A 27,009-nucleotide genomic window follows, 5' to 3' on the forward strand; every position below is an offset into this window, starting at 1 on the left:
TGCAGAGGATCAGTTCAGATTTAGAAGAGGAAAAGGAACAAGAGATGATATTGGCCTGTTAAGAACTATAGGGGAAAGATATATGGAAAAAGGTAGAGAAATCTGTGCTGTTTTTATAGATTTAGAGAAGGCTTTTGACAGAGTTCAGTGGAACAAGCTGATGGATATTTTGAAGAGGAAAGGAGTAGATTGGAAAGAGAGATGACTGATACAGAATCTATATTTACAACAGAAAGTAAGGGTAAGGATTGGCAATGAAATGTCAGAAGGAAGCAGCATTGGATGAGGTGTTAGACAAGGTCGTTGCCTTTCCCCACTGTTGTTTAATGCATACTTTGAAGAGATTATTTCGAAAGCCTTTGATGGGAAAAGAGGAATATGTTTTGGTGGAAAGAGAATAGAATGTATAAGATATGCTGCTGATGTGGTATTATGGCAGAAAGTGAGCGGACAGTGAATAACATACTGAAAGGTCTGAATGAAGCTTGTGTGGAATATGGGATGCAAATAAACACAGCAAAAACAAAGAGTATTGTCATCAGTGCAAGATGCATACTGTCCAATATTAAAATAGGACAATCTACCATTAGCCAAGTAAGCGCATTTAAATATCTTGGAAGCACAATAACTGAAGACTTGACATGTCACCAGGAGGTGAAAACTCGAATTGCCACAGCGAAGGAGGCATTCAACAGAAAGAGGAGACTCTAATGTGGCAAATTAGATAAAGGTCTAAGGAAAATGCTTGGCAAATGTATTGTCTGGAGTGTGGCTCTATATGGGGCAGAAACGTGGATGCTGAGATGAGAGGATGAAAAAAGGTTAGAAGCATTTGAGATGTGGATGTGGAGGAGAATGGAGAGAATAAGCTGGATTGAAAGAGTGAGTAATGAAAGAGTAATCGAAAGGGTTGGGGAGAGAAGGTGTCTGCTGAAGGTTGTAAGAGAAAGGAAAAAGAACTGGTTGGGACATTCACTGAGAAGGGAGTGCTTGCTAGTAGATGCTTTGGAAGGATTGGTTTGTGGGAGAAGACTGAGACAAAGGAGGAGATACAAGATGATAGATGACATAAAGGGAAGAGGAAATTATGCAGACCTGAAGAGGATGGCAGAAGACTGGGCAGCCTGGAGAACTACCATGTGAAAACCTGCCTTTTGGCAGAACACTGATGATGATGATGATGATGATGAATTTTGTTTTGTGTGTTGGCCATTGTGAGGTCTAAGAAAACTATTAGCACAAAGTAAACATATTACCTCATATTTGGGGGGGGGGGGGGGGGGGATAATAACAAGCCACAGTTTAAATGAAGATGACATCATTGGCTTTGATTTAGTCTGAAAAATACAGATTTCTATACGTACTAACTAATAATGGTTTTTGGAACAAGACATACAGATCATCTTACAACAGTTGGGCCAAATGAATTTAGTACACACTTTTCGTGTACTACTACTTTGTGAACTTCCACTGTAATAACAATGATCCACAGGACTCCTCTGTGTCATTCCCAAAGTTGATGGCTGGCTGTCCACCAGAAGAATGACAGAGTTTTTTTATTTTGAAGGACAGTCTTCTTGGTAACTTTTTTTTCCTAATCTTCAGTGAGCCAGAGGTTTCAACCAGGGACAGGTAAATAAGGAAATCTCAATGTCAAACAGCAGTGTGGTTATGGTTGTTGTGGTTGTGGTCTTCAGTCCAGAGACGGGATTGATGCAGCTCTCCATGCTACCCTATCCTGTGCAAGCTTCATCATCTCTCAGTACCTACTGCAACCTACATCCTTATGAATCTGTTTAGTGTATTCATCTCTTGGTCTCCCTCTACGATTAAACCCTCCACGCTGCCCTCCAATACTAAATTGGTGATCCCTTGATGCCTTGGATCAGATCATGTCCTACAAACTGATCCCTTCTTCTGGTCAAGTTGTGACACAAACTCTTCTTTTCCCCAATTCTATTCAATACCTCCTCATTAGTTGTGAGATCTATCCATCTAATCTTCAGCATTCTTCTATAGCACCATATTTTGAAAGCTTCTATTCTCTTCTTCTACAAACTATTTATCGTACATGTTTCACTTCCATACATGGCTACACTCCATACAAATACTTTCAGAAATTACTTGCTGACACACATATCTATACTCAATGTTAACAAATTTCTGTTGTCCAGAAACGCTTTCCTTGCCATTGCCAGTCTACATTTTATATCCTGTCTAGTTTGACCATCATCTGTTATTTTGCTCTCCAAGTAGCAAAACTAATCTACTACTTTAAGTGTCTCATTTCCTAATCTAATTCCTTCAGCATCACCCGACTTAATTTGGCCACCTTCCATTACACTCGTTTGGCTTTTTTTATGTTCATCTTATATCCTCCTTTCAAGATACTGTCCATTCTGTTCAACTGCTCTTGCTGGTCTTTTGCTGTTTCTGATAGAATTACAATGTCATCAGCAAACCTCAAAGTTTTTATTTCTTATGCATGGATTTTAATTCCTACTCCGAATTTTTCTTTTGTTTCCTTTACTGCTTGTTCAATGAACAGATTGAATAACATTGGGGATAGGCTACAACCCTGTCACCATCCCTTCCCGACTAGTGCCTCCCTTTCATGCTTCTTGACTCTTATAACTGCCATTTGGTTTCTGTAGTTATGGTTCACTGCATAAATGCAGTGAATGCAAAGTGCCGTTGAGGGTGCTAAGGTGCAGGAAATCAGAAATTCAAGATGATGACCTCGTACCATATTTTATGGATATGTCATATAGCATGCACACCTTACCAACTACATCCAAATCATTATTCGTACAGATGTATTAGCTTATTATTTCTGGTTCCTTTTCAGATCCTGTATCTGCATCAATTTTTGTGTCATTGTGTATTGTTGATATCAAAATCACCACTTTGTTAGGGTTCAACATGTAATAAACCGATGTGCAAGGGGGCTGGAAGCCAAATTTTGAAGAATTTATTGGATTGCTGTTTGCCACACACAAGTCTTTGGGGACGTCTCTCTTGTCCATCCACACTGTGGCAACCATGGACCATGGTTGTTCTACTTTCAAACAGCTGCTTAGCAACATGAAGTGAAGAGAACCAGTTGTCCATTGTTATATCGATGTTTTTGCCGAGCACAGAATGTATGATTCTCATTACCACATCATCTCTTTCATTACTGTAGCGATATGGCCCTTCTCATTGTAGGCCTGCATATATTTCCAAATTGAAAGTATATGGGTAGTGAGCATGGACAAGCACAAATACCTCCACTCTGTATTTTGTGGGCTTGCTGGGAAAATACTGCCTAAATGGACAGTGTCCCCTGAATGCCAAAAGCTGTTCATCCAAAGTCGTTTCAGCACTCTGGAACACAATAGTGTTGAAAATTTGTAAGGAACATACAAAATACTTCATGTATTGGGGCGAATTTGTCAATTTTTGCATGAACTTCCCAGTCAGCAATATCAGACAGCAAAGTTCTGATAAGAACTTTGTTTGAGTGTAGTCAAATACACACACAAAAGGATAATTATTCTTGATATGGTCTATTTTTATGTTAGTGTATGTGACTTATGAGGTCAATGATATTATTTACCAAAAAGGGATGTGCAGTCTTCAGTAGTAGTTTTCTGTTTGCAGTTCTTTTAGGATGAGGAACCACATATTCAATGTTATGAGTTCTACTTGGTCCTACATTCAGAGTAGTAGTCTTTGACCATATCATGTCACCTACACAAGTGTTACAATCAACCTACCTACTTCTCTGGGATGGTTCATGACTTGAAAATTCAGGACTGTTTTCAGATGCCTTACTAGGGGCTTCTTTCTCTTGCTCAGACTCAGGCTGATGGTCCTGCTGTCCCAGAACATAATCTGCATCATTAGAATTTGTGAGGATTTTCTTTCTCCTCCTCAGTCTTCTTCAGCAACGCTAGAATTCGAGATTCTTGCCTCTGATCCATAATTTTGCTAAAATTAAATCAAACTACATGATTATTTTAAATGTTTGTATGCTGTAAAACAATAATCAGTTAATATAATAAACATATTCCAACAAAGTGAGGAAAAACTGGACTAGGGAAAAATATGTGTTCCAAAAATACTTAAGTAATAGTTTGGATATAATAGAGGGAAACATTCCACGTGGGAAAAATATATCTAAAAACAAAGATGATGTGACTTACCAAATGAAAGCTCTGGCAGGTCAATAGACACACAAACAAACACAAACATACACACAAAATTCAAACTTTCGCAACCAACGGTTGCTTCATCAGGAAAGAGGGAAGGAGAGGGAAAGACGAAAGGATGTGGGTTTTAAGGGAGAGGGTAAGGAGTCATTCCAATCCCGGGAGCGGAAAGACTTACCTTAGGGGGAAAAAAGGACAGGTATACACTCGCGCGCACACACACCCATATCCAACCGCAAATACACAGACACAAGCAGACATTTGTAAAGGCAAAGAGTTTCGGTAGAGATGTCAGTCGAGGCAGAAGTACAGAGGCAAAGATGTTGTTGAAAGACAGGTGAGGTATGAGTGGCGGCAACTTGAAATTAGCGGAGGTTGAGGCCTGGCGGGTAACGAGAAGAGAGGATATGCTGAAGGGCAAGTTCCCATCTTCGGAGTTCTGACAGGTTGGTGTTAGTGCGAAGTATCCAGATAACCCGGACAGTGTAACACTGTGCCAAGATGTGCTGGCCGTGCACCAAGGCATTTTTAGCCACGGGGTGATCCTCATTACCAACAAACACTGTCTGCCTGTGACCATTCATGCGAATGGACAGTTTGTTGCTGGTCATTCCCACATAGAAAGCTTCACAGTGTAGGCAGGTCAGTTGGTAAATCAAGTGGGTGCTTTCACACGTGGCTCTGCCTTTGATCGTGTACACCTTCCGGGTTACAGGACTGGAGTGTGGTGGTGGGAGGGTGCATGGGACAGGTTTTACACCAGGGGCGGTTACAAGGGTAGGAGCCTGAGGGTGGGGAAGGTGGTTTGGGGATTTCATAGGGATGAACTAAGAGGTTACGAAGGTTAGGTGGACGGCGGAAAGACACCCTTGGTGGAGTGGGGAGGATTTCATGAAGGATGGATCTCATTTCAGGGCAGGATTTGAGGAAGTTGTATCCCTGCTGGAGAGCCACATTCAGAGTCTGATCCAGTCCCGGAAAGTATCCTGTCACAAGTGGGGCACTTTTGTGGTTCTTCTGTGGGAGGTTCTGGGCTTGAGGGGATGAGGAAGTAGCTCTGGTTATTTGCTTCTGTACCAGGTCGGGAGGGTAGTTGCGGGATGTGAAAGCTGTTTTCAGATTGTTGGTGTAATGGTTCAGGGATTCCGGACTGGAGCAGATTCGTTTGCCACGAAGACTGTAGGGAAGGCTGTAGGGAAGGGACCGTTTGATGTGGAATGGGTGGCAGCTGTCATAATGGAGGTACTGTTGCTTGTTGGTGGGTTTGATGTGGACGGACGTGTGAAGCTGGCCATTGGACAGATGGAGGTCAACGTCAAGGAAAGTGGCATGGGATTTGGAGTAGGACCAGGTCAATCTGATGGAACCAAAGGAGTTGAGGTTGGAGAGGAAATTCTGGATTTCTTCTTCACTGTGAGTCCAGATCATGAAGATGTCATCAATAAATCTGTACCAAACTTTAGGTTGGCAGGCCTGGGTAACCAAGAAGGCTTCCTCTAAGCAACCCATGAATAGGTTGGCGTACGAGGGGCCCATCCTGGTACCCATGACTGTTCCCTTTAATTGTTGTTATGTCTGGCCTTCGAAAGTGAAGAAGTTGTGGGTCAGGATGAAGCTGGCTAAGGTAATGAGGAAAGAGGTTTTAGGTGGGGTGGCAGGTGATCAGCGAGAAAGGAACTGCTCCATCGCAGCGAGGCCCTGGACGTGCGGAATATTTGTGTATAAGGAAGTGGCATCAACTCCGGTCCTGTAACCCGGAGGGTGTACACGATCAAAGGCAGAGCCACGTGTGAAAGCACCCACGTGATTTACCAACTGACCTGCCTACACTGTAAAGCTTTCTATGTGGGAATGACCAGCAACAAACTGTCCATTCGCATGAATGGACACAGGCAGACAGTGTTTGTTGGTAATGAAGATCACCCTGTGGCTAAACATGCCTTGGTGCACGGCCAGCACATCTTGGCATAGTGTTACACCGTCCGGGTTATCTGGATACTTCCCACTAACACCACCTGTAAGAACTCCGGAGATGGGAACTTGCCCTTCAGTATATCCTCTCTTCTCGTTACCCGCCAGGCCTCAACCTCCGCTAATTTCAAGTTGCCGCCGCTCATACCTCACCTGTCTTTCAACAACATCTTTGCCTCTGTACTTCTGCCTCGACTGACATCTCTACCGAGACTCTTTGTACACCTGTCCTTTTTTCCCCCTAAGGTAAGTCTCTCCTCTCCCGGGATTGGAATGACTCCTTACCCTCTCCCTTAAAACCCACATCCTTTCGTCTTTCCCGCTCCTTCCCTCTTTCCTGATGAAGCAACCGTTGGTTGCGAAAGCTTGAGTTTTGTGTGTATGTTTGTGTGTCTATCGAGCTGCCAGCGCTTTCGTTTGGTAAGTCACATCATCTTTGTTTTTAGATATATAAGTAATAGTTTGTGCATATTACAATGGTAGATCACAGCCTTTAACAAGCTCCTGTGGCACAAGAAGTGACCTGCACTTGTACTATGCTGAGAAGGTCCCCCAACAATCAGTCTTAAAGTACACAGAGGCTCCAAGCAGTGTCACTACTTGATTTTCAAATTTTTTTGAATTTCCACAGGTGGGTCACTTATGTAATTCCTGCAACTACTGCAGGGTTTGGGCTTGATATGGTGAGAGGTATGAAGCCGTTAGAGATGCGGAGTTATAAGTCCGGGAAGATGGCTTATTGGATTGGGGAGGACTGGGTGAAGATATTGACGCTGTCGGGGAATGTGAATGGGATGTGTTGGCCCTGGGTCTAGATCATGAAGATGTCATCAGTGAACCAGATCCTGACAAGCCGTTTGAGGTTTTCAGGTGGCTTTGAAGTTTTCCTTCAGATAGACTGTAAACAGGTTGGCATAGTGGGATGGGAGGATGCGACCAGGTTGGCATAGTGGGATGGGAGGATGCGACACTGGTGCCTATGGCCTTGCTGCAAATTGTTTTTTATGCCTTCCCTGCAAAGGTGAAGTGGTTATGCGTGAAGATGTAGCTAGATGTGTAAGGGGTGAGGTGATGCTTTCGGAGTTAGAAGGATTTTGGGAGAAATGTTGTTCAATAGTGGCAAGGCCATGAGCACAGAGGGATCATGGCATGTGGCATATAAGGAGTGGCATCAGCAACATGGTAGTTGTGATGGTCGAGAGTTCGTGAAGGAAGTACTTCGTATCTTTTTTTTCATGTGGGTAGCTAGGATGTGACAATTGATTGGAGGTGTTGATAAACAGAAACAGAGATGCTTTCAGAGGGATCACAGTAACCAGATATAATGGTTTGGATCTATGTATTTTGGGAAGCATGTAGAAGATGGGTGTGTGGAAAGTTGTTGGGAGTGGGGTAGGAGATAGTCAGAGCAAGGGGTTGCTTCTGGGAGGAATCTAAGGATTTGAGTAGCGATTGGAGGTTATGCTGAACTTAGGTGATGGGATCACTGTGACAGGGCTTGTATGTGGAGACCTGACCTTCTGTCAGGTAATCATTGTGGATCATTGCGACATGGTGAAACCTTTGTCTGCAGGGTCCGTCTGGATCACTGAGACAAGAATGATTAATTAGCATTTTTTTATGTATGTCTCCTAATTTGATGCACTCCTCATCCTCAGTCACTGTTTAACCAGTTTCTGGTGTTCATTGTGTGTGGTGATAGCAGCACACAAGAAGACAGATGAAGGTTTTTAGAACTTTAGTTGTGTGTTTCGGAGATTTTTCACTTTGTAGCAGTTGTGCACAAAAATAATGACTGTGATACTAGTAATTTGATATAGTGAGTCTATTCCCTAAATAAAAATGGATTTTTTTCTTTCTGTTTTGTGACATACTTCCAGATAATACTTCAGTTGTTGCTAATCAATCTCATAATGAAACAGGTTATCCAACTTCTTCACTTTTCGAACTACAGCAAGACTGGAGTAATTAGATCCATTGTCATTACTGAGAGCTGTTAGGCAAGGAGGTTGCTAATATGTTTCCTAAAATTTTGTTGATGGCTATGATGCATGTGCTGACGTTCAACTTTCACTGGTCACATTACTGCCTTATAGAGTTTGGGACCATTATGATGCAAATCACTCGTTTGCTGTGCTAGAACCAGATATTCTGAGCTGCTTCTACAAATATTTAATCAAATTTAACTTTGACATGATCCCACAACAAGAAACTATTGAGCCAGTCTCAAAAAATATGTTGTATATGCCAGTCACTTTCTGATTCTCTAGTTTAATTTGGAAACATGCAGCATCTGATACTATTTACCCATCTGGATGCTACGGCCATTTACCTTATCTGCTGATATTCAAGGTTAGATTATAGCTGACAGTGTTATGAAAAGGATAGATTGCTACTCACCATATATTGGAGATAGGCACAACAAAAAGATAATCAAAAGAGTAAGCTTTCAGCTCAAAAAGATCTTCCTCTAAATGAGACGAAACACACACACTGTTACGCAAATGCCACTCATGCAGTTTGTGATTTTAGTTTGCATGAATGTGCATGTGTATGTTGTCTTAATTCAGATGAATGGCATTTTTGGGCCAAAAGATTACTTGTTCGACAGTCTTTTTGTTGTGTCTCTCTGTGATGCAACATCTCTGCTACATGGTGAGTAGCATTCTATCCTTTTCATAATATGGTCATTATTCCATCCTGGATTTTCCATTGTAAGATTATAGCTGAATACTTAAGCAAATTTATATTAAAACATCCGGAACAGAAGTCTGCTTACTAAAGAAGCAGGTAAAACTGTAAGAGAAGATATGTAAATACAGTGAAAGGTTGTTGTCTGAGAATATAAATGCCTTTTCAGAGAGTAGAAAAAGGGATAGTTGGAAGAAAAGAAAGTGATAAAAAGATGGCTGTGAATAAGCTGCTCAAGATACTGAATATAAAAGAACTGCTTGGAAATCAAAACTAAATCAAATTAAGCCTCCAGTTAGGCAACTTCTGTTATTCATCATACATGAAAACACCAAATTACTGAGTTCAAGTTCAAAAAGTTGGTGTAAACAGGGCTACGGCTGTCACAATACACACATGCCTTTCGTGATTAACATTATTGCATTGTGGCTTAGCAATCTCTCTCTTTCTCTCTTTAATGCCATTTTATGGTGTCAGCTGCTGAAACATTTTTTAAGGGTTTTGTGGCATATATCTAACACAAGTGTAACAATTCATGATCAAGCAGAAATGATGCAAAGAAAGAAAAAGGGAATATCAAAATACTAGTAAATGAAATTATAGGATAATGTATAGTGTCATTTCTCAGTAGCCTTGAAGTTTCCTCTAAAATGTATGTTATCCTAAAGGTAATTTTTGAAATCCACAGACTTAATGGAATGATTTGCTTTTCTTGCTTGTCATTTTCTTGTCACCGTTAAAGCAGATTTCATGTATGAAATTGATGTTTCATTATTTTAATGAACTTCTTGTACATACATTAATTTTTGGCTGCAAAGTAACCAAATCTGCTCCTTCCATTTCCTCCCTGTCCACTCTCATTTCAAATTTGTCATTAGGTCCTTTTTGATTATTTTACAGGGATCGTGTGAGTTCAATATGGCAGGTCGTAAGAGATCATATGTATAGTCTAGTAATGAGTGCCTCAGCTTGTGATCATTGTTTCTTGATGGAGAGGTCTGTTGTTGGTTTGCTGCGATTGGCCATTCGACTTATGCGAAGAGAAGACATGAGCCCTATGGTGAGATGAAATACCTATTTATGCCTGTTCATTTGTGCCTCTTCAAATTCTATAATGTTGTAGGTTTATTTGTACCAGGTCGACATTGGAATATCGTAAATGTGTGTGCAGAAATTTTGTTGCCAATCTTAGTTCCAATAAGAACATCGCTTACACAATCAGTACTAGATTATTCTTAGCTAGAGAACCATGTAAAGCATGCACAGCGTATTTGTCGTATATGATGTATCTAACACCATCTATGCTTGACATCTGTGTTAGGTCAAAGGGTTAGGCTACAGCAGTCTCTAACAGATACGATAGCATAGTTAACTGTATAAGAGCTCTTTGTGAAATATTATGTTTGTTAATGAATTGCAACACTATAACTTTGTGTACTTCATAAATGCTTAGTGAACTGTTCTTCTGGTCAGTAAATTAAGAATAGAAGTGAAAAGAATGAGTGAGGGGAATAACTCTTTTCCATGGCATTTTGGCTTGACCAAACACTATTACACATTTTAGAAGTGCATAGTGTATTCTCACTTTGTTGAAATTGATTAGTTTGAGTTATGAATTTCTAAAGTTACTATGTTTTTCAGTGAGATTTTTGTGAAAAAGAATGACCATGGGCAGTGTAGAGGTGCTGCTCCACTGTGACAATGAAATTATCACTAATAATGTATTAAAAATGTGTATATATATATATATATATATATATATATATATATATATATATATATATATATAAAAAAAGAAAGATGATGAAACTTACCAAACAAAAGCGCTGGCAGGTCGATAGACACACAAACAAACACAAACATACACACAAAATTCTAGCTTTCGCAACCAATGGTTGCCTCGTCAGGAAAGAGGGAAGGAGAAGGAAAGACAAAAGGATATGGGTTTTAAGGGAGAGGGTAAGGAGTCATTCCAATCCCGGGAGCGGAAAGACTTACCTTAGGGGGAAAAAAGGACAGGTATACACTCGCGCACACACACACATATCCATCCACATATTTTTCCCCCCTAAGGTAAGTCTTTCCGCTCCCGGGATTGGAATGACTCCTTACCCTCTCCCTTAAAACCCACTTCCTTTCGTCTTTCCCTCTACTTCCCTCTTTCCTGATGAGGCAACAGTTTGTTGCGAAAGCTTGAATTTTGTGTGTATGTTTGTGTTTGTTTGTGTGTCTATCGACCTGCCAGCGCTTTCGTTCGGTAAGTCACCCCATCTTTTATATATATATATATATATTTTTCAGAACAGAACACATTCAGTACTCAGTTCTGTAGTTCAACCTTAAAAAGTGTTAGCTATGATTTGGTTGTTGTTTATAAAGAGATATTGTGAGACCACAAGATTAAAGATAAGTAAAAGATTGAAATGAAAGAAACATTAAAATGTTTCTAGTTTCATATCATTTTAAACAACATGTTATAGGATACAACTAACAGCAATAAACTTTTATGAATTTTTTCCATTGTGGATGAGTTATTATTATTATTAGTAGTAGTAGTATAACAGATGAAACATAGAGGTAGGCTTTTGTAGCAAAATAACCATAGCATGCACCATATAGCCATTCTGCAGAACAGAGTGTAATGTAAGAGTGGTTAAGAAAGAAAGAGATGGTTACTGAAGCAATGTGTGCAAACAGATGAGGAAATTGCAAGAGCTAAAGACATTTTGTATAAATTGTGGTGGATGAAAGCTAATTTTCCTTTAAGAAAGTTGGGGAAAGAAGATCATAAAATAAAGGAACCTCTCAGTTTTGATTAGGCCAAATGAGGTTTTACAGACTGACAGGTTCTCTAAGGGAGAGAGACGTCAAAGCGCCAGAGCGCAACATTAGAATGGGGTTGATGAAAGATGTATGAACTATTTGCATGGAAAAGAGTAGAGGATACCAAATGAAGATGTAAAAATGATGAGTGCTGTTTTTTAATATCATATCCTTCAGCCTACTGTGTATGTTCGAGCCATATATCCGTCTTACTGCCAGGTGGTGGTCTGGGTTTGAATATCACTTTAGTACAAATTTCCATTCATTACAGTGCAGATTTATCATTTTTGAGCAGGTTTCACTGTTATTTCATGCCAGCGCATTACATTTATTTGATCGCTATCAATTCTGTACATTTGATTTAAGTTAATTTAATTTGAGAAAGATTAGTTACTGTTGTCATTTTTAGGTTTTTATTTGGATTATCATATTTTTAACTCTGAATTTTTTTGTAATTTAGTTTCATTAAACATATTCTTCTGATAGATTTAATTGTTCTGCGTGATACATTTTTCAGGTTCTTCACTCTTTAAGAATGTTGCTCTTGCTGAAACCTTTACCACTTCTCCGTGTTTCTCGTCAGATAGCTTATGGATTATATGAGCTTTTAAAGACAAGTGCTGCTAATATTCATTCAGAAACTGACTGGACTATTATTTTTACCCTGCTTGAATGTGTGGGTGCAGGAGCACATCCACCAAGAGTGGTAGGTGACAACAATGGCCTTCCGGATGAACAAGGTTTGTACTGCTCTTAATAAAGTTTTTTCATAATGTTTATCAATTTAATAAATTTAATAATTTTTAATTAATTAGTTTTTAATAATTAGAAATGTGATAAATGTTCAATGTGGCCACCGTTGGCTGCACGGCAAACATCGACGCGGTAGCCAAACTCGTCCCACGCACGCAAAACCATATCTGCTGTTATTGAGTGCACGGCAGCAGTGATCTGGTTCCACAGATCGTTGAACTGGTTGGTAGAGCTGGGACGGAAACAGCTTCCTTTGCATAACTCCATAAGAAATAGTTGCAGGGTGTGAGATCAGGAGATCTCTGTGGCCAGAATTGCGACTGATCCAGCGCTGAGGAAGGGAGCCACTCAAAAAGCCTCGTAGATCCAGTGCCAATAGGGTGGAGCTCCATCCTGTTGGAAAATGCTCAAAATGCCTCGTACATCACGGTGCCAATGAGGCAGAGTTCCGTCCTGTTGGAAAATGAAGTCCTGGGAATCTTCCATAACTTGGGAACATCCATTGTTCCAACATGTCCGGGTACATGATTCCCGTTACAGTTCTTTCTGCAAAGAAAAATGATCCATAAACCTTTGTACGGGATATGGCACAGAACATGTTGCTCTTTGGTAGTCTCTTTCGCGTTGGAATGGTGTATATGGATTTTCGAAACCCTATATGCCAACATTGTGTCTGTCTGACTTTTCTACTAAGGTGGAATGTCACTTCAGGGCTAAAAATTACGTGCTGTAGAAATGTCATCCTCCATCTTCGTTAGCACATAACCACAAAATGTGACACACTTCTCTTTGTCATTGGGGTTGAGAGCCTGCACAAGTTGTAATCGGTAGGGCTTTTGCAGCAAGTGCCATCTCGGAACTTTCCATGCAGTTGCTTGGGGTTTTCAAAGTTCTCGATTGGATCTATTGGGAGACTTACTGGGACTGAGCACAAAACTTTCTTGAATCTGTCTGACAACATCCTCTGACACATGCGGTCGGCCTGTGCTTTTTCCTTTGCACACACTCACAGTCTGTTTAAATTGCTTAAACCAATGACTAATGCTTTTGCGAGTTGGTGGTTGAATACTGACTTTGGTACAAAATGCCTGCTGCACTGCAATTTGCGACTCACTTTTTGCAAACTCAAGAATGCAGAAACCTTGTGCCCCACAGTTGCCATCTCACTCATGACTGACAGTGAAATGGAATGACGGCCCTATTGCCGCGCGAACTGTACCGGCCCGTTCTGAAACTGTCACCACCTGCCAAAAAGATTGAAACTTCCTCTTTTCTCTGTTATAAAGCTTGTTCACTTTGGATTTGTACTTGAATACATATGAATTTTTGAAAATGGATCCATCATTTAGAATAACCCTGTATTTTAAAGAAGTTGTGGGTAAATGAAGGTTAACCCTTGCATCACCAGTGGGTGGTGATGGGGGATGGGGGTCGTGTACTTTACGCCCCTCTTTAGAAAATACCCTATTGCAATTTAGTCATGCACTTTGTTTTAAAATTTTGAAAAATTGTTTATTTTTAATGATCCTATATTTATTTTAAATTTCTCAGTAAAATTTGACCCAATAATTTGTGTAGTGAATATAACATTTTCACAGAAAATGTCATATTAAAGTTGAATAACAAGTACACTGTCTTTGTTGTACTGATTTTTTGTTTATTTCAACTAGTTTCAAGCTTAATGGACCATCTTCAGTAAACAACTTACTAGCATCTGGAAGGGACACTAGTTCTTAGGAAACCAAACATTATAAGCAAAGATACAATCCACTTGCCAACAGAGCTGTGCATCAAACTTGTTTCATAATGTTGAAATTACACTTTACCCAATGGACAGTATTAAGAACAACAGATAATTAAACTACACAGTATAATAGGTTAAATGGTTATAATGCTAAAGTGTGTGAGGTCTTGAAATTGGCTGAGAAACTGTTAAACTGACCACTCTTTGTTTTCTTTGTGCAACAAATTTTTAACATTGTAAATTAAGCTTTACACAATAAACAATATTGACACAATAATTAAAATACACTGTCTTACAGGATTACAGGTTATATGGTTATGATGCCATAGTTTGTGAGTTCATTACATTGATTGAGAACTGTGTACCAGCACAAATAACTTATGTTGTGCAACAAGCATGCTTTTCACCGCATATTACGTTTTATGCAGTGGGCAGGATTAAACACAGCACATGGTTAAAATACACATTATTATAGTATTACAATTTATATTGTTGTAGTTTGTGAGAGAGATAAGGAATAGGAAATTCTTTATTTTAATTCTGTGTAGCAGTGTGTGTTATTGTGGCAGTCTATAGGTATGTGACTGGTTGATTGCATCATGTGAAACTTAAAAGCTCAGCTGTAATTGATCATTTAGAACCAGCTCAGGATATTTAGCAAAATTTTGGTTATCTCAACTGCTTCTAGCAGCTTCAGTTTCCTTCCTTTGCTGGCTGTATGTAGTACTTCTGTGTGGACTTCGTATCTGTGTGTCTCCTTCAGCCCATGTTCGGCAAATGTGGAGTCTGACTTACGTAATCTCCATCTGCATTCATGTTAAGTCAGCCTAGTTATGGTGCTTCCTGTCTGACCAATTTACAGTTTGCTGCAGTGATTGCAAGTGATTTTATAAACATGAACGTTACTTAACAAATCTGTTTCGTCCTTGCTGTTGAATAGGATATAAGCTGCAGTACATCTTGCATAAAATGAGGTTTGTAGGTTTTGAGTGTTTTGGCTAGTTTGTCAGATAGCTTTCCTAAATATGGTTGGTTTTAGGTATGACCGTTGCTGCAGAGAGGCCGTGCACATAGGACAACATTTTGCTGCTTTGTTTTATATGCAGAATGTTGTCAGTTAATTCGGAGATATAGCCATTGTTTGATGCCATGCATTTAACGGTGTCTAATTCTGTCTGAAAATTCCCTTTTGACATTCGTATGTTTGTAACACAGTGCACCATGGAATGGAAGGTAGCATGTTTGTATGATACTGGATTTTGTGAACATGAGGATATTTCCCTGTATGTTGTGATGGATTTCTGTAAATTCTGAAACTGTGTGTGTAGTGAGACCTGTGTTGAGGTCTAAGGAGTTAATGGATGTTTAATCAATCTCCGTGGCAAACTGTTTGTTTTTGTGTTGAGAGTTTGTGTTCCAGGTATGTGTTCACTTATCTCTTGATACCAATCCACAGACACAACACACCATCTACATATCTGTACTAATATTTAATACTGCCAGTGAGTGGTTAATTGTGTAGGAACTGTTTTTTTTTTTAAATAAATGGTCCATGAAGATTTATTATGCTAAAAGGGGGCTGAGGGGGAAACCCCCATGGCCAAGCCATGGTAGCTGTCTGTGTATGTCTTATGTTGTACAAGGTTGACACCTGCTCCGTATAGTTGTTCTGTCAAAATATCAAGGCCTTCTTTGATTGGTATGTTTGTAAATAACCGGTTATCAAAAGATTGTAGTTTTGCACTGTGTGGCATAGGAAGGTCATTCATTTTGTTAACAAGGGTCCACTGAATTTACAGTCACAAACTTAGATTTAAATTTGGTGGGGTGTAAGTTGGCACAAAAGGTTGAAAAGGTTGACCCTCCATATGTAGTTTAGGAAACCCACAAAGTTTAGGAGCTACTTGGTTCATGTTGATCAAATACTTAGCTTCGTATTCAGGTATTACGCTTTTACAGGTCTTGGTTAAGTTTTAATTTCCCCATTAAAACTTTTTGTGGGATCTTCTGGTCAGGATATTGTAAGAAATAGGTGTGAGGAGTTGTTTCACTTCCTCAACATAATCGCTTCTGTCCTTGAGAATCCAATTACTATACTACTTTATCTGCTTTTGTGAGAATGTTATTGTTAGTAATTATCTTCATTTGGTTTTCACACACTGAAAACCAAATGAAGATAATGTATGTCATTATCTTCATTTGGTTTTCAGTGTGTTCTGGTCCTTAGATTGTGATGTAAGAGTGTCTAACTTAAGCTATTTTTGTATACTGCATCATGTTTTACTATGTGTTTGGTTGCAGTGTCTTTGTTTACACTGTGTTCTATATCAACTTTCACTACATCTGTTTCCCTGAATGTTCAGTGTGAGGGGCATACTTGAAACCTCTTACTGGGACTCCCATTTTCTTCATGGAAAAAACTGTTTCATATAGATTTACTACTTATTCTGAAAAGTTTTGTTCAGATTTTATAGTTACAGCTGCTCTACAACTGCATAGGTTATTTATTTAGTGTTTTTGGTGTACATACATGTCCTGCATAATGTTACACAATTGTTCACATATTTAGTTATCATAAACGCCAAACTCACAGGAGTGTAGAATATGTGAGATTCACTTGTGTATCACTTTTTAATTTCTTTTTTGCTGCAGATGAGTACTTCTTGATTTGATACATGTGTTTTGCTGTAGTATTTAATTTTTGGCATTGTTCTTGAACTAAGTGTATTGTGTTGCCTTCAGTTTTTGCTTAATTAACCTACTGTATGTTGTTGTTGTTGTTGTTGTTGTTGTGGTCTTCAGTCCTGAGACTGGTTTGCTGCAGCTCTCCATGCTACTCTATCCTTTGCAAGCTTCTTCATCTCCCAGTACCTATTGCAGCCTACATCCTTTTGAATCTGCTTAGTGTATTCATCTCTTGGTCTCCCTCTATGATTTTTACCCTCCACGCTGCCCTCCAGTACTAAATTGGTGATCCCGAACATGTCCTACCAACCGATCCCTTCTTCTAGTCAAGTTGTGCCACAAACTCCTCTTCTCCCCAATTCTATTCAATACCTCCTCATTAGTTATGTGATCTACCCATCTAATCTTCAGCATTCTTCTGTAGCACCACATTTCAAAAGCTTCTATTCTCTTCTTGTCTAAACTATTTATCATCCGTGTTTTACTTCCATACATGGCTACACTCCATACAAATACTTTCAGAAACGACCTCCTGACTCTTAAATCTATATTCGATGTTAACAAATTTCTCTTCTTCAGAAATAATTTCCTTGCCATTGCCAGTCTACATTTTATATCCTCTCTACTTCGACCATCATCAGTTATTTTGCTCCCCAAATAGCAAAACTCCTTTACTACTTTAAGTGTCTCATTTCCTAATCTAATTCCCTCAGCATCACCTGACTTAATTCGCCTACATTCCATTATCCTCGTTTTGCTTTTGTTGATGTTCATCTTATATCCTCCTTTCAAGACACTGTCCATTCCGTTCAACTCCTTTTCCAGGTCCTTTGCTGTCTCTGACAGAAATTACAATGTCATCGGCAAACCTCAAAGTTTTTATTTCTTCTCCATGGATTTTAATACCTACTCCGAACTTTCCTTTTGTTTCCTTTACTGCTTGCTCAATATACAGATTAAATAGCATCGGGGAGAGGCTACAACCCTGTCTCACTCCCTTCCCAACCACTGCTTCCCTTTCATGTCCCTCGACTCTTAAAACTGCCATATGCTTTTTGTACAAATTGTAAATAGCCTTTCCCTCCCTGCATTTTACCCCTGCCACCTTCAGAATTTGAAAGAGGGTATTCCAGTCAACATTGTCAAAAGCTTTCTCTAAGTCTACAAATGCTAGAAACGTAGGTTTGCCTTTCCTTAATCTTTCTTCTAAGGTAAGTCATAGGGTCAGTATTGCCTCACGTGTTCCAACATTTCTACGGAATCCAAACTGATCTTCCTCGAGGTCGGCTTCTACCAGTTTTTCCATTCGTCTGTAAAGAATTCGCGTAAGTATTTTGCAGCTGTGACTTATTAAACTGATAGTTCGGTAATTTTCACATCTGTCAACACCTGCTTTCTTTGGGATTGGAATTATTATATTCTTCTTGAAGTCTGAGGGAATTTCGCCAGTCTCATACATCTTGCTCACCAGATGGTAGAGTTTTGTCACGACTGGTTCTCCCAAGGCCGTCAGTAGTTCTAATGGAATGTTGTCTACTCCAGGGGCCTTGTTTCGACTCAGGTCCTTCAGTGTTCTGTCAAACTCCTCAAGTAGTATCACATCTCCCATTTCATCTTCATCTACCTCCTCTTCCATTTCCATAATATTGCCCTCAAGAACATCACCCCTGTATAGACCCTCTATATACTTCTTCCACCTTTCTGCTTTTCCTTCTTTGCTTAGAACTGGGTTTCCATCTGAGCTCTTGATATTTATGCAAGTGGTTTTTTTTTCTCCAAAGGTCTCTTTAATTTTCCTGTAAGCAGTATCTATCTTACCCCTCATGAGATAAGCCTCTACATCCTTACATTTGTCCTCTAGCCATCCCTGCTTAGCCATTTTGCACTTCCTGTCGATCTCATTTTTGAGACGTTTGTATTCCTTTTTGCCTGCTTCACTTACTGCATTTTTGTATTTTTCTCCTTTCATCAATTAAATTCAGTATCTCTTCTGTTACCCAAGGATGTCTACTAGCCCTTGTCTTTTTACCTACTTGATCCTCTGCTGCCTTCTCTATTTCATTCCTCAAAGCTACCCATTCTTCTTCTGCTGTATTTCTTTCCCCCATTCCTGTCAATTGTTCCCTTATGCTCTCCCCCAAACTCTGTACAACCTACTGTATAGGATGGGTAAATGTGCTGTGTCAGCACTGTTAATCTTGGATCTGCTGATTTTTATTTATTTCAAACAAGTTTTTGGGTTAATGGGCCATCTTCAGGAAACAAGGGACACTAGGTTGTAGGTAACCAAACATTATAAGCAAAAATACAATCCATATGTATAAGAGTGTTATGCATCAAATGTCATATTCATATTTTCAGGTTCAGGACTCTTCTTACGGATCTACATATCCGTAAAAACTATGTTGTGAATAAAAATCAGTGACAGTTAACAAAAATTGTATTTTAAAAATATTATAGTGGTCATAAAGTACCCCCCCCCCCCAATTGTTGTACACATTACAGAAAATGCGTTGGTATTGACAAGATTACGCTAAGTGATATTTTCTGGTTCTGGAGCCTAGTTACTCATCATTACCTACTTAAAAAGTATGTTGTTAATAAAAGTTAACAACAGTTAATGAAATCTTTTTTAAATTTTTTGTGGTGGGCATAAATTAGCCCACACCCACGCCCGCCTTAGTAGTCCACATTACAGAAAACACATTGGCATTGCTAGGTTTAAGTCCAGGAGGGTGGTAGGATGCAGGGAAATGTTGGAGAGCAAAGTACCATCTTCACAGTTCATGGAAAGTAGTAACAGGTGGGAGACTACAAATGGCCCATGTAATATAGCAGGCCCCATGTTTCTTATTGTGGAGCATAATCAGCAACATGGTACTGGGTGTCCCAATGGCAGATACTACTTCTGTATCCATTCATGTATTTGGCTTCTTTGGGGGTTGTCATTTCTGTATACTATACTGTACAATGAACACATTAGTTAGTGAACAACTCCATACTTTTAAGTGGTGTTCTGCCTTTAGTGGTGTAGGATTTATCTACCAATAGAGGCACTGTGATTTTGGTGTTTGATATATCCTGTAGTAGTTACCATATCTATATAAATTTCTTTGCCATGTTTTTGTGTATGACCTGCCTAGTCCTCCTAGTCCTGTCTGCTGGCTCAAACCATACTATGTTGTATGGTATCCTCAGTCAGCAGCATTTCTCAATTGCTGCTAGAATACAAATTATTCTTCATGTTTTGCTGACCTGTTAACATACCTCACTGAACTGAGTATCACACTAAACTAGATTGGAACTACTCCATTGAATGAGCATATAAAATGCTTTCTGCAGTTTGTCAATTTTAAGTTTCTGTCAGTTAATCAGTCTTATTCTAATTTAGTAATATGTGGCCATTTGGATTTCTAATGAGATGTAAACTCTTTATGCTAAGCAGTAATTTCTTTCAAGTTCACCCCAAGCATGTCATTCTTGAGCACTCTTCTGTCAGTTAAAGCCAATGAGTTTCTTGATGTTCTTGTCCCAGCAGTCTTGTGGTATTCCTGTTGGACTGTTCCTCTCCCTTGGGCAGCACTTCCAACTTCCATCATTTCATCCCACTACATGACCTTTCCTCTTCCGTTTCAGTGCATTAAGCCATGTTCCTAAATCATTGGTGGAGGGGGTGAGAGGTTAAGGCACTAATTTAGTATTGCAATTGAGAATAACCTTAGTCATGACAATTTACTGCAATGCAGAATCCAGACATCTCCATTTATTTAAATCTAATGTTTTGCAAACATCTCTTTGTAAATATTATTTGTACAGTTTATTTATTTATCTAAGTAAATTATTAAATGAGCTCTACTTTAAGGAATCTACATCTACATACATACTCTGCAAGCCATCATGTCGTTTATGGTGGAGGGTACCTTGTACCACTAGTAGTCACTTATTTCCTGTTCTACTTGCAAATGGAGCAAAAAATGACTGTCTCTATGCCTCTGTACAAGACCTGATTGTTGGTCTTTGCAGACTTTATTAAAAATGTACATTGGCGACAGCAGAATCATTCTACACTCAGCCACAAATGCAAGTCCTCTAAATTTTCTCAATAGAGTTACTTGAAAAGATCATCATCTTCCCTCCAGGGACTCCCATTTAAGTTCACAAGCATCTCTGTATTATTCGTGTGTTGATTGAACTTACCAGTAACAAATCTAAGGGCAAGCCTCTGAATTTTAGGCGGGTGCCAGGTTGAGATTGAAATATGCTCACTATTTTTATTTACTTAAATTTGGCATATTTCGTGACAGTACCTTTTCCGTGAAATGTTTACAAGATGATATTTGTCTTGGCTTCAGTTGTCTAGTGGAAGTATGATTCCACAATGCAGTTTCGTCGGCTGCAGAAATGACCTGGTTCAGTGCATTTGCCTCATTTTTGGTGCTTCAAATACCATCTCTTCGAATGTGGTTTCTTCTTAAAGTCTATATAAAAAAAAAGTAGTAACATAATTTATTTTTTCTGTTCACTAGCAAATTATTTATGACGGCGACCTGCACATTTTCTACTGTCCCCACACACACACACACACACACACACACACACACACACACACACACACACACCAAGAGTTCACTGCCGACTGACTACAGTCAAAGACGACTCCAGCGTCAAAGACATTTTACACAACACACAAGCTTCCACTTGTAATCAGTCTTTGATATCCTTCGTCACATCTACTAATAGTAATCAATATGCTGTCACTCTCAAAAATATAAGTAAATTAACATAAAATAAGGCAAATTACAATAAAAAAATTCTGACAAAAATATAAGAAAACATTTACAATTTGGTATCGACAAATCCAGTAGAAAATAACACATCTCCCAGATCCAATACAACTGCTCCTCAGGCCTTGTTATGAACATATACAACAAAATCCCGACTACACTCAGTAACGGATCTGTATTACACAATTAGTACATTAATGATGCAGTCTGATAACCTCTTCCAAATTTGGACTCTTTGAATCTGTGGACTTGTTACTGGCTATGGTTGCAATGACCCTTCCCCATCAATCTCATACACAAAAAAATTCAAGTAAAGAAATTATTTAACATGACAAATATACATGGCATAAAACATACATGAGAAATATTCTAAAGTACAGCATACAGATTGAAAACAATAGTAAGATAAAAATAATTTGCTAGAATAAGACATCTACCAGCCACTTCTTTGGTCACACTGTGCCAACTGAATCTCATAATTAAATTTTTTGTTCCTCATATTAATGTTAATTTCATTTTGCTTACATATTATAGAATAAAAAATGGTACTGGACATATATAGTGTAGTGTTTTTTTCTATGTATTTGCCTTTTATATACTTTTACTTCTGATTTCCTTTCTAATTTTTTAATGTATTTTTTTACTCATGGTTTTTTTATTTTGTATATTTTGTTTGCTTATGATTTCCTTTTTGAATTTTATATATATGTTTTTTTACTCGTGTTTTTTTTATTTTGTATATATTTTTTTGCTTCTGATTTTCTTTTTGAATTTTTTTTTCTTCTGCTTTTCTTTCTTTTAGTACAGCTAAAGATACATCAGTATTATCTAATTTTTTTTTACAATTATTTATGTACACTTGCCTCTGTACTACAATATTACTACAAGTCACATTCGTGTGAAGAGTACTTTCGCTCCCCACAACACCAGTATAAAGAACAATAAATTGCTCATATATCATGAGGCTTTATCTAAAATTGGTTTTGAAACTTATACCTTTGCATTCATGTCCTCACGTGCATGCCTTCACCCACAGGGAAGACTTAGCTTCCAAAAATTAGAAAAATTCAGAAATGCTCACTATGGAGACATTTTTTTTTAAAAAAAAAAGTAAAAATAAATTTTTCTCTCGTTCTTTGTTACAACAGTGTTTTTCATCAGTTTCAATTAACATGTAACTTCAAATTATTAATTTATACATGCAAATATACATACTTGGTTGTACAGGTAGTTTTGTTCTAACAAGCATATTCCTGTGGAGGACTTTTGTTTTAGATGAAAATAGGTTATTTAAATTTTGAAATTGTGATTTCTGTTTATACATTTTCAAAAAGACAACATTCCTGAGACCAAATAATTTCTTTGACTTAGGGTACACCAAACGATAAGCATTAGGGTGTGGATTTTATATTACTTCAAAAGGCCCAATATAGATATCAAAGAATTTTTTAATTTCTGAAGTTAACATTTTTGATTTTTCATGAGATTTGACCAGAACAAGATCCCCAATTTTGCAAGTGGTTAATTTTACCCTATTATGTCTTTTATTCCTCTTTTCCCCTTGTTTCCTCATAGTTTCCCTGACAATGTCTTCTCTCTCTTGCATAGTTAAAGGTGTACATTTAGGAAATTCAATAAGTTCTGATATAAGATATAAGATATATTATAGATATAAGATATAAGATATATTAAACATAATCTCATATGGTGAAAATCCTGTGGAACTATGTTGTAGACTATTCATAATATCTTCAAAATTTCGAATGTGCCCAAACCGGGTTGGATGTTTATGGCTACAATAGGTTCTGCAAAGTCTCCCAATTTCCCTCATATATCTTTCTGCAGGATTGGTGGATGGAGAATAAACAGATATAAGTATATACTTCAATTTTGATCTTTCAATAAACTTTTTCCAAATTTTAGAGATGGACTGTGAACCATTATCTGATAATATAGCTTTTGGTTTACCCACCTGTGCGAAATAATTTCTTTCAATTTTTATTATAATTTCATGGCTAGTAGCTTTTTTCACTGGATATAGTTTAATTAATTTTGAAAATACATCTACCATAACAAATGTGTAACAGTGACCACCTTTACTCTTTGGTAACATTCCATATAAGTCCACAGCGATAAGATCTAAAGGTTTTTGCGGAATAATGTTTTGCATTTCTCCACCACGTCTTTGATTGCTCACTTTAACTCTCTGGCATTTGTCACAGGTTGCCAATTCTTTTCTTACCTTCTTCCAATATCGTAAAAATAAACATTTTCTTGTATCTTTCGAACGCACTTCTGTATCCCACACTGACCAAAACTTCCATGTATGTAAATAATCAGCTTTTCAGCATCTACCTCTAGCCAACACAGTTTCCAATTATCAGAATCTACATCTGTTCTCTGAAATAAAATCCCCTTATGTAATTTGTAAAATTTATCAAGTTTCTCATACCCGTTCTTGCCTAAAGATTCTTTGATTAATTTCAAACTTTGATCTAAATTTTGATTTTTTTCTAATTTTGTTACACATAGCTCTAATTGTTTTCTCATTTTCCACCCCTTTCAGGTATCTAATTTTAAATTGCTTTTCCTCCTCTTGTTCAAAAATCACCTTTTCTCCCCCAATTGGTAACCTTGAAAGTGAATCAGCTACTACATTCTCAGAACCTTTTATGTGCTTGATTTCAAAGTCAAGCTGTTGCATAAGTATTGCCTATCTGGTCAATCTACTGTGGTATAATTTGCACTCTTGTAAGTAACTCAATGCTTTGTGATCCGAAAATACTATGGTTTTATGACCAATAAGGTAAATTCTAAATTTTGTAAAAGCCCAATGAATTGCCAAAAGTTCCTTCTCTGTGACTGTATAATTTTTTTCATGCTTGAGCAACATTCTGCTCGCAAATGCTATGGTACAATGTATCTTAACTCCATTCTCTACTCTTTCTTGAAATAGCTCTGCTCCAAGCCCATAATTACTGCCATCAGTGTTCAAACAAAATGGTAAATTAAAATCAGGTCTGTGTAATAAGTGTTGCTTCCTCAACTCTTGCTTAATTTTATCAAACTCTTCCTGACAACTTTTATCCCAAACCCAAACAGTGTTTTTCTTAAGTAACTGACTTAAACATGGTGCATTCAGACTCTGATCACTTATATGTTTTCGCTAATAACCACATAACCCAAAGAACGACTTTAATTGTTTTTTAGTCTTAGGAATAGGAATTTCTGAAATTGCTTTAATTTTTTCTGGATTTGCCAAAATTCCCTTGTCTGTGACAACATGACCCAAAAATTTTAATTCAGAAACTGCAAACTTACATTTCTCTAATTTCAATGTCATCCCCCCTTTTCTAAGTTTTTCACAAACTGACTTCAAAATCGAAAAATGTTCCTCCCAATTTTGCCCTGTAACCAAAATGTCATCTACATAAATTATCAGTTTAGATGCAAGTTCTTGCCCCAGTACATGATCCAAAGCTCTTATAAATTCGGAAACAGAAGAATTTAACCCAAATGGCACAACACAATATTGGTCACTCTTACCATTGTACAAGAAAGCAGTATATTTTCTAGAATTAACTAAAAGTGGTACCTGATGAAAACCCGAAGTTAGATCCAAACTTGACATATATTTTGTATCTGTAAATTTATAGAGTAACTCATCAATATTTTCGGGATGGTCTGTCTGTCTGAACAAAATTTTGTTTAAGTGTCTAGAGTCCAAAACCAATCTTACTCCCCCATCTTTTTTCTAAACAACTACTAGAGGATTATTATATGCACTGATACTCCTTTCTATTATATTACATCCTTCCATCTTTTTCAGCTCTTTCTCGACAGCAGATCTTTTTGATATTGCAATACTGTATGGTTTTATGAAAAATGGTTCATGTGGTTTTACCTGAAGCTCACACTGATAACCCTTTACACTGAAAACATCACTGTATTCCCACAGCAGATTCTCTAACTGTTGTTTTTGCTCCCCAGATAAATTTTGTGTTTCTGAAATTTTCAAATTTACTAAATTCCCAAATTCAACTTCATCAGTATCAAATCTATGAATTTCAATGTTCTCCAATCTATTTTCTTTTAGTAAATTGATACTGTCAAAATTTCCATTACTCTGATCACCAAGTGTGTTCACAAAATTTGTCTGAATGCATTCCCTTTCGCTAGTTTCTATCAAAAGTTTTCTTCCAACCCAATCAGATGCTGTATTTACTTTTACTATCCAATTCATACCCAAAAGAAAATCCTCATTAAATTCCTGAATTACAAAACATCCATGTGTGAACAACTTGCCTTCTATTAAAAATGTCACTAAAGTCTGGCTTTTTACCAATTTACTGCTCTTCCCATTAGCACCTTTTATCTTTACCCCAACAACTGGCATGTCAACATAATCTTTCCCCACTTTCAGTTTCTTGCTTAACCTTTCAGATATTCCCGAGATCTCACTTCCTGTGCCAATTAAACATTTACCAATCCATGACCCAATTTGAACTTTTATATAAGGACTGCAAAATTGATCACTTTTCTCAGAACCTGTATGCTCATGTAATAAATCGCTTTCAATTTCCCTGTACCTATACTTATCAGAATCGTATTTTGATCAAGTCATCCAAAGGTTTTGTTAAATGAATAAGTTTTTGAAGTTCACTTTTGCAAAATTGTTTCATGCTCCCATCTGATTCTCTATAGTTTCTCCCATTCAAAAATTCACTTTTGATTCTAGTTTGTTTAAAATCATCCCAAAAATTTTCCAGAAATTTTGATTCAAATTCTGAAAAGGTCATCCCCACAGTTACAATCTGGTTTGCCCAAGTCAAAGCTTCCCCTTCCAAGAATTTTTTCACAAATTTAATTTTCATATCATCTGGTGAGTGAGGTAAAAAACAATCCTTACAACACTGCATAAAATCAACGGGATGTAAGGGTCCATCTACCGAAAAGTGCTTCACTGGAATATTAAATACAAGATTGCATGTGTTAACATTGTGATTTTTGCTTTGAAATTCAATGTCAAAACTTTCAAGTTTTTCGCTAAGTTCTTTGACAGATTTTTTTGTTTTCTAAATCATTGCATTTTACTTTTTTTTTCTGGAGTAACCAAACGATTGTCAGTTTTTTGTTCTACATTTTTTACTAAAACTTTTGTGTTCTCATCCAAATTTTTAATTTCCCCTTTTATCTCATTAAAAGCAATTAAATTTCTTTCCCTATCTGTCAGTAACTCATTTTTTACAGTATTAATTTCATCGCTCAATTTAGCATCAATTTCATTTACTTTTGCTTCCACAGATTCAATTTTTTCCTCAACACTGCCAACTCTGTTCGAAAGGTCACCCACTTGGGTATTGAC

General features: G+C 37.8%; 1 protein-coding gene across 2 annotated transcripts in view; it reads left to right on the forward strand.

The window, feature by feature from the left end:
• The window catches only part of LOC124777821 (Golgi-specific brefeldin A-resistance guanine nucleotide exchange factor 1), a 311,144-nt gene that overhangs the window by 145,632 nt on the left and 138,503 nt on the right, over window positions 1-27,009 (forward strand). For both annotated transcript variants that reach the window (XM_047253343.1, XM_047253342.1), the window contains exons 22-23: window positions 9,756-9,915; window positions 12,196-12,418. In XM_047253343.1, coding sequence (XP_047109299.1) covers window positions 9,756-9,915; window positions 12,196-12,418 — 383 coding nt within the window. The remainder of the gene's footprint in view (window positions 1-9,755; window positions 9,916-12,195; window positions 12,419-27,009) is intronic.

The sequence above is a fragment of the Schistocerca piceifrons genome, chromosome 2, assembly GCF_021461385.2.
Source record: "Schistocerca piceifrons isolate TAMUIC-IGC-003096 chromosome 2, iqSchPice1.1, whole genome shotgun sequence".
In the NCBI taxonomy this organism is placed as follows: domain Eukaryota; kingdom Metazoa; phylum Arthropoda; class Insecta; order Orthoptera; family Acrididae; genus Schistocerca; species Schistocerca piceifrons.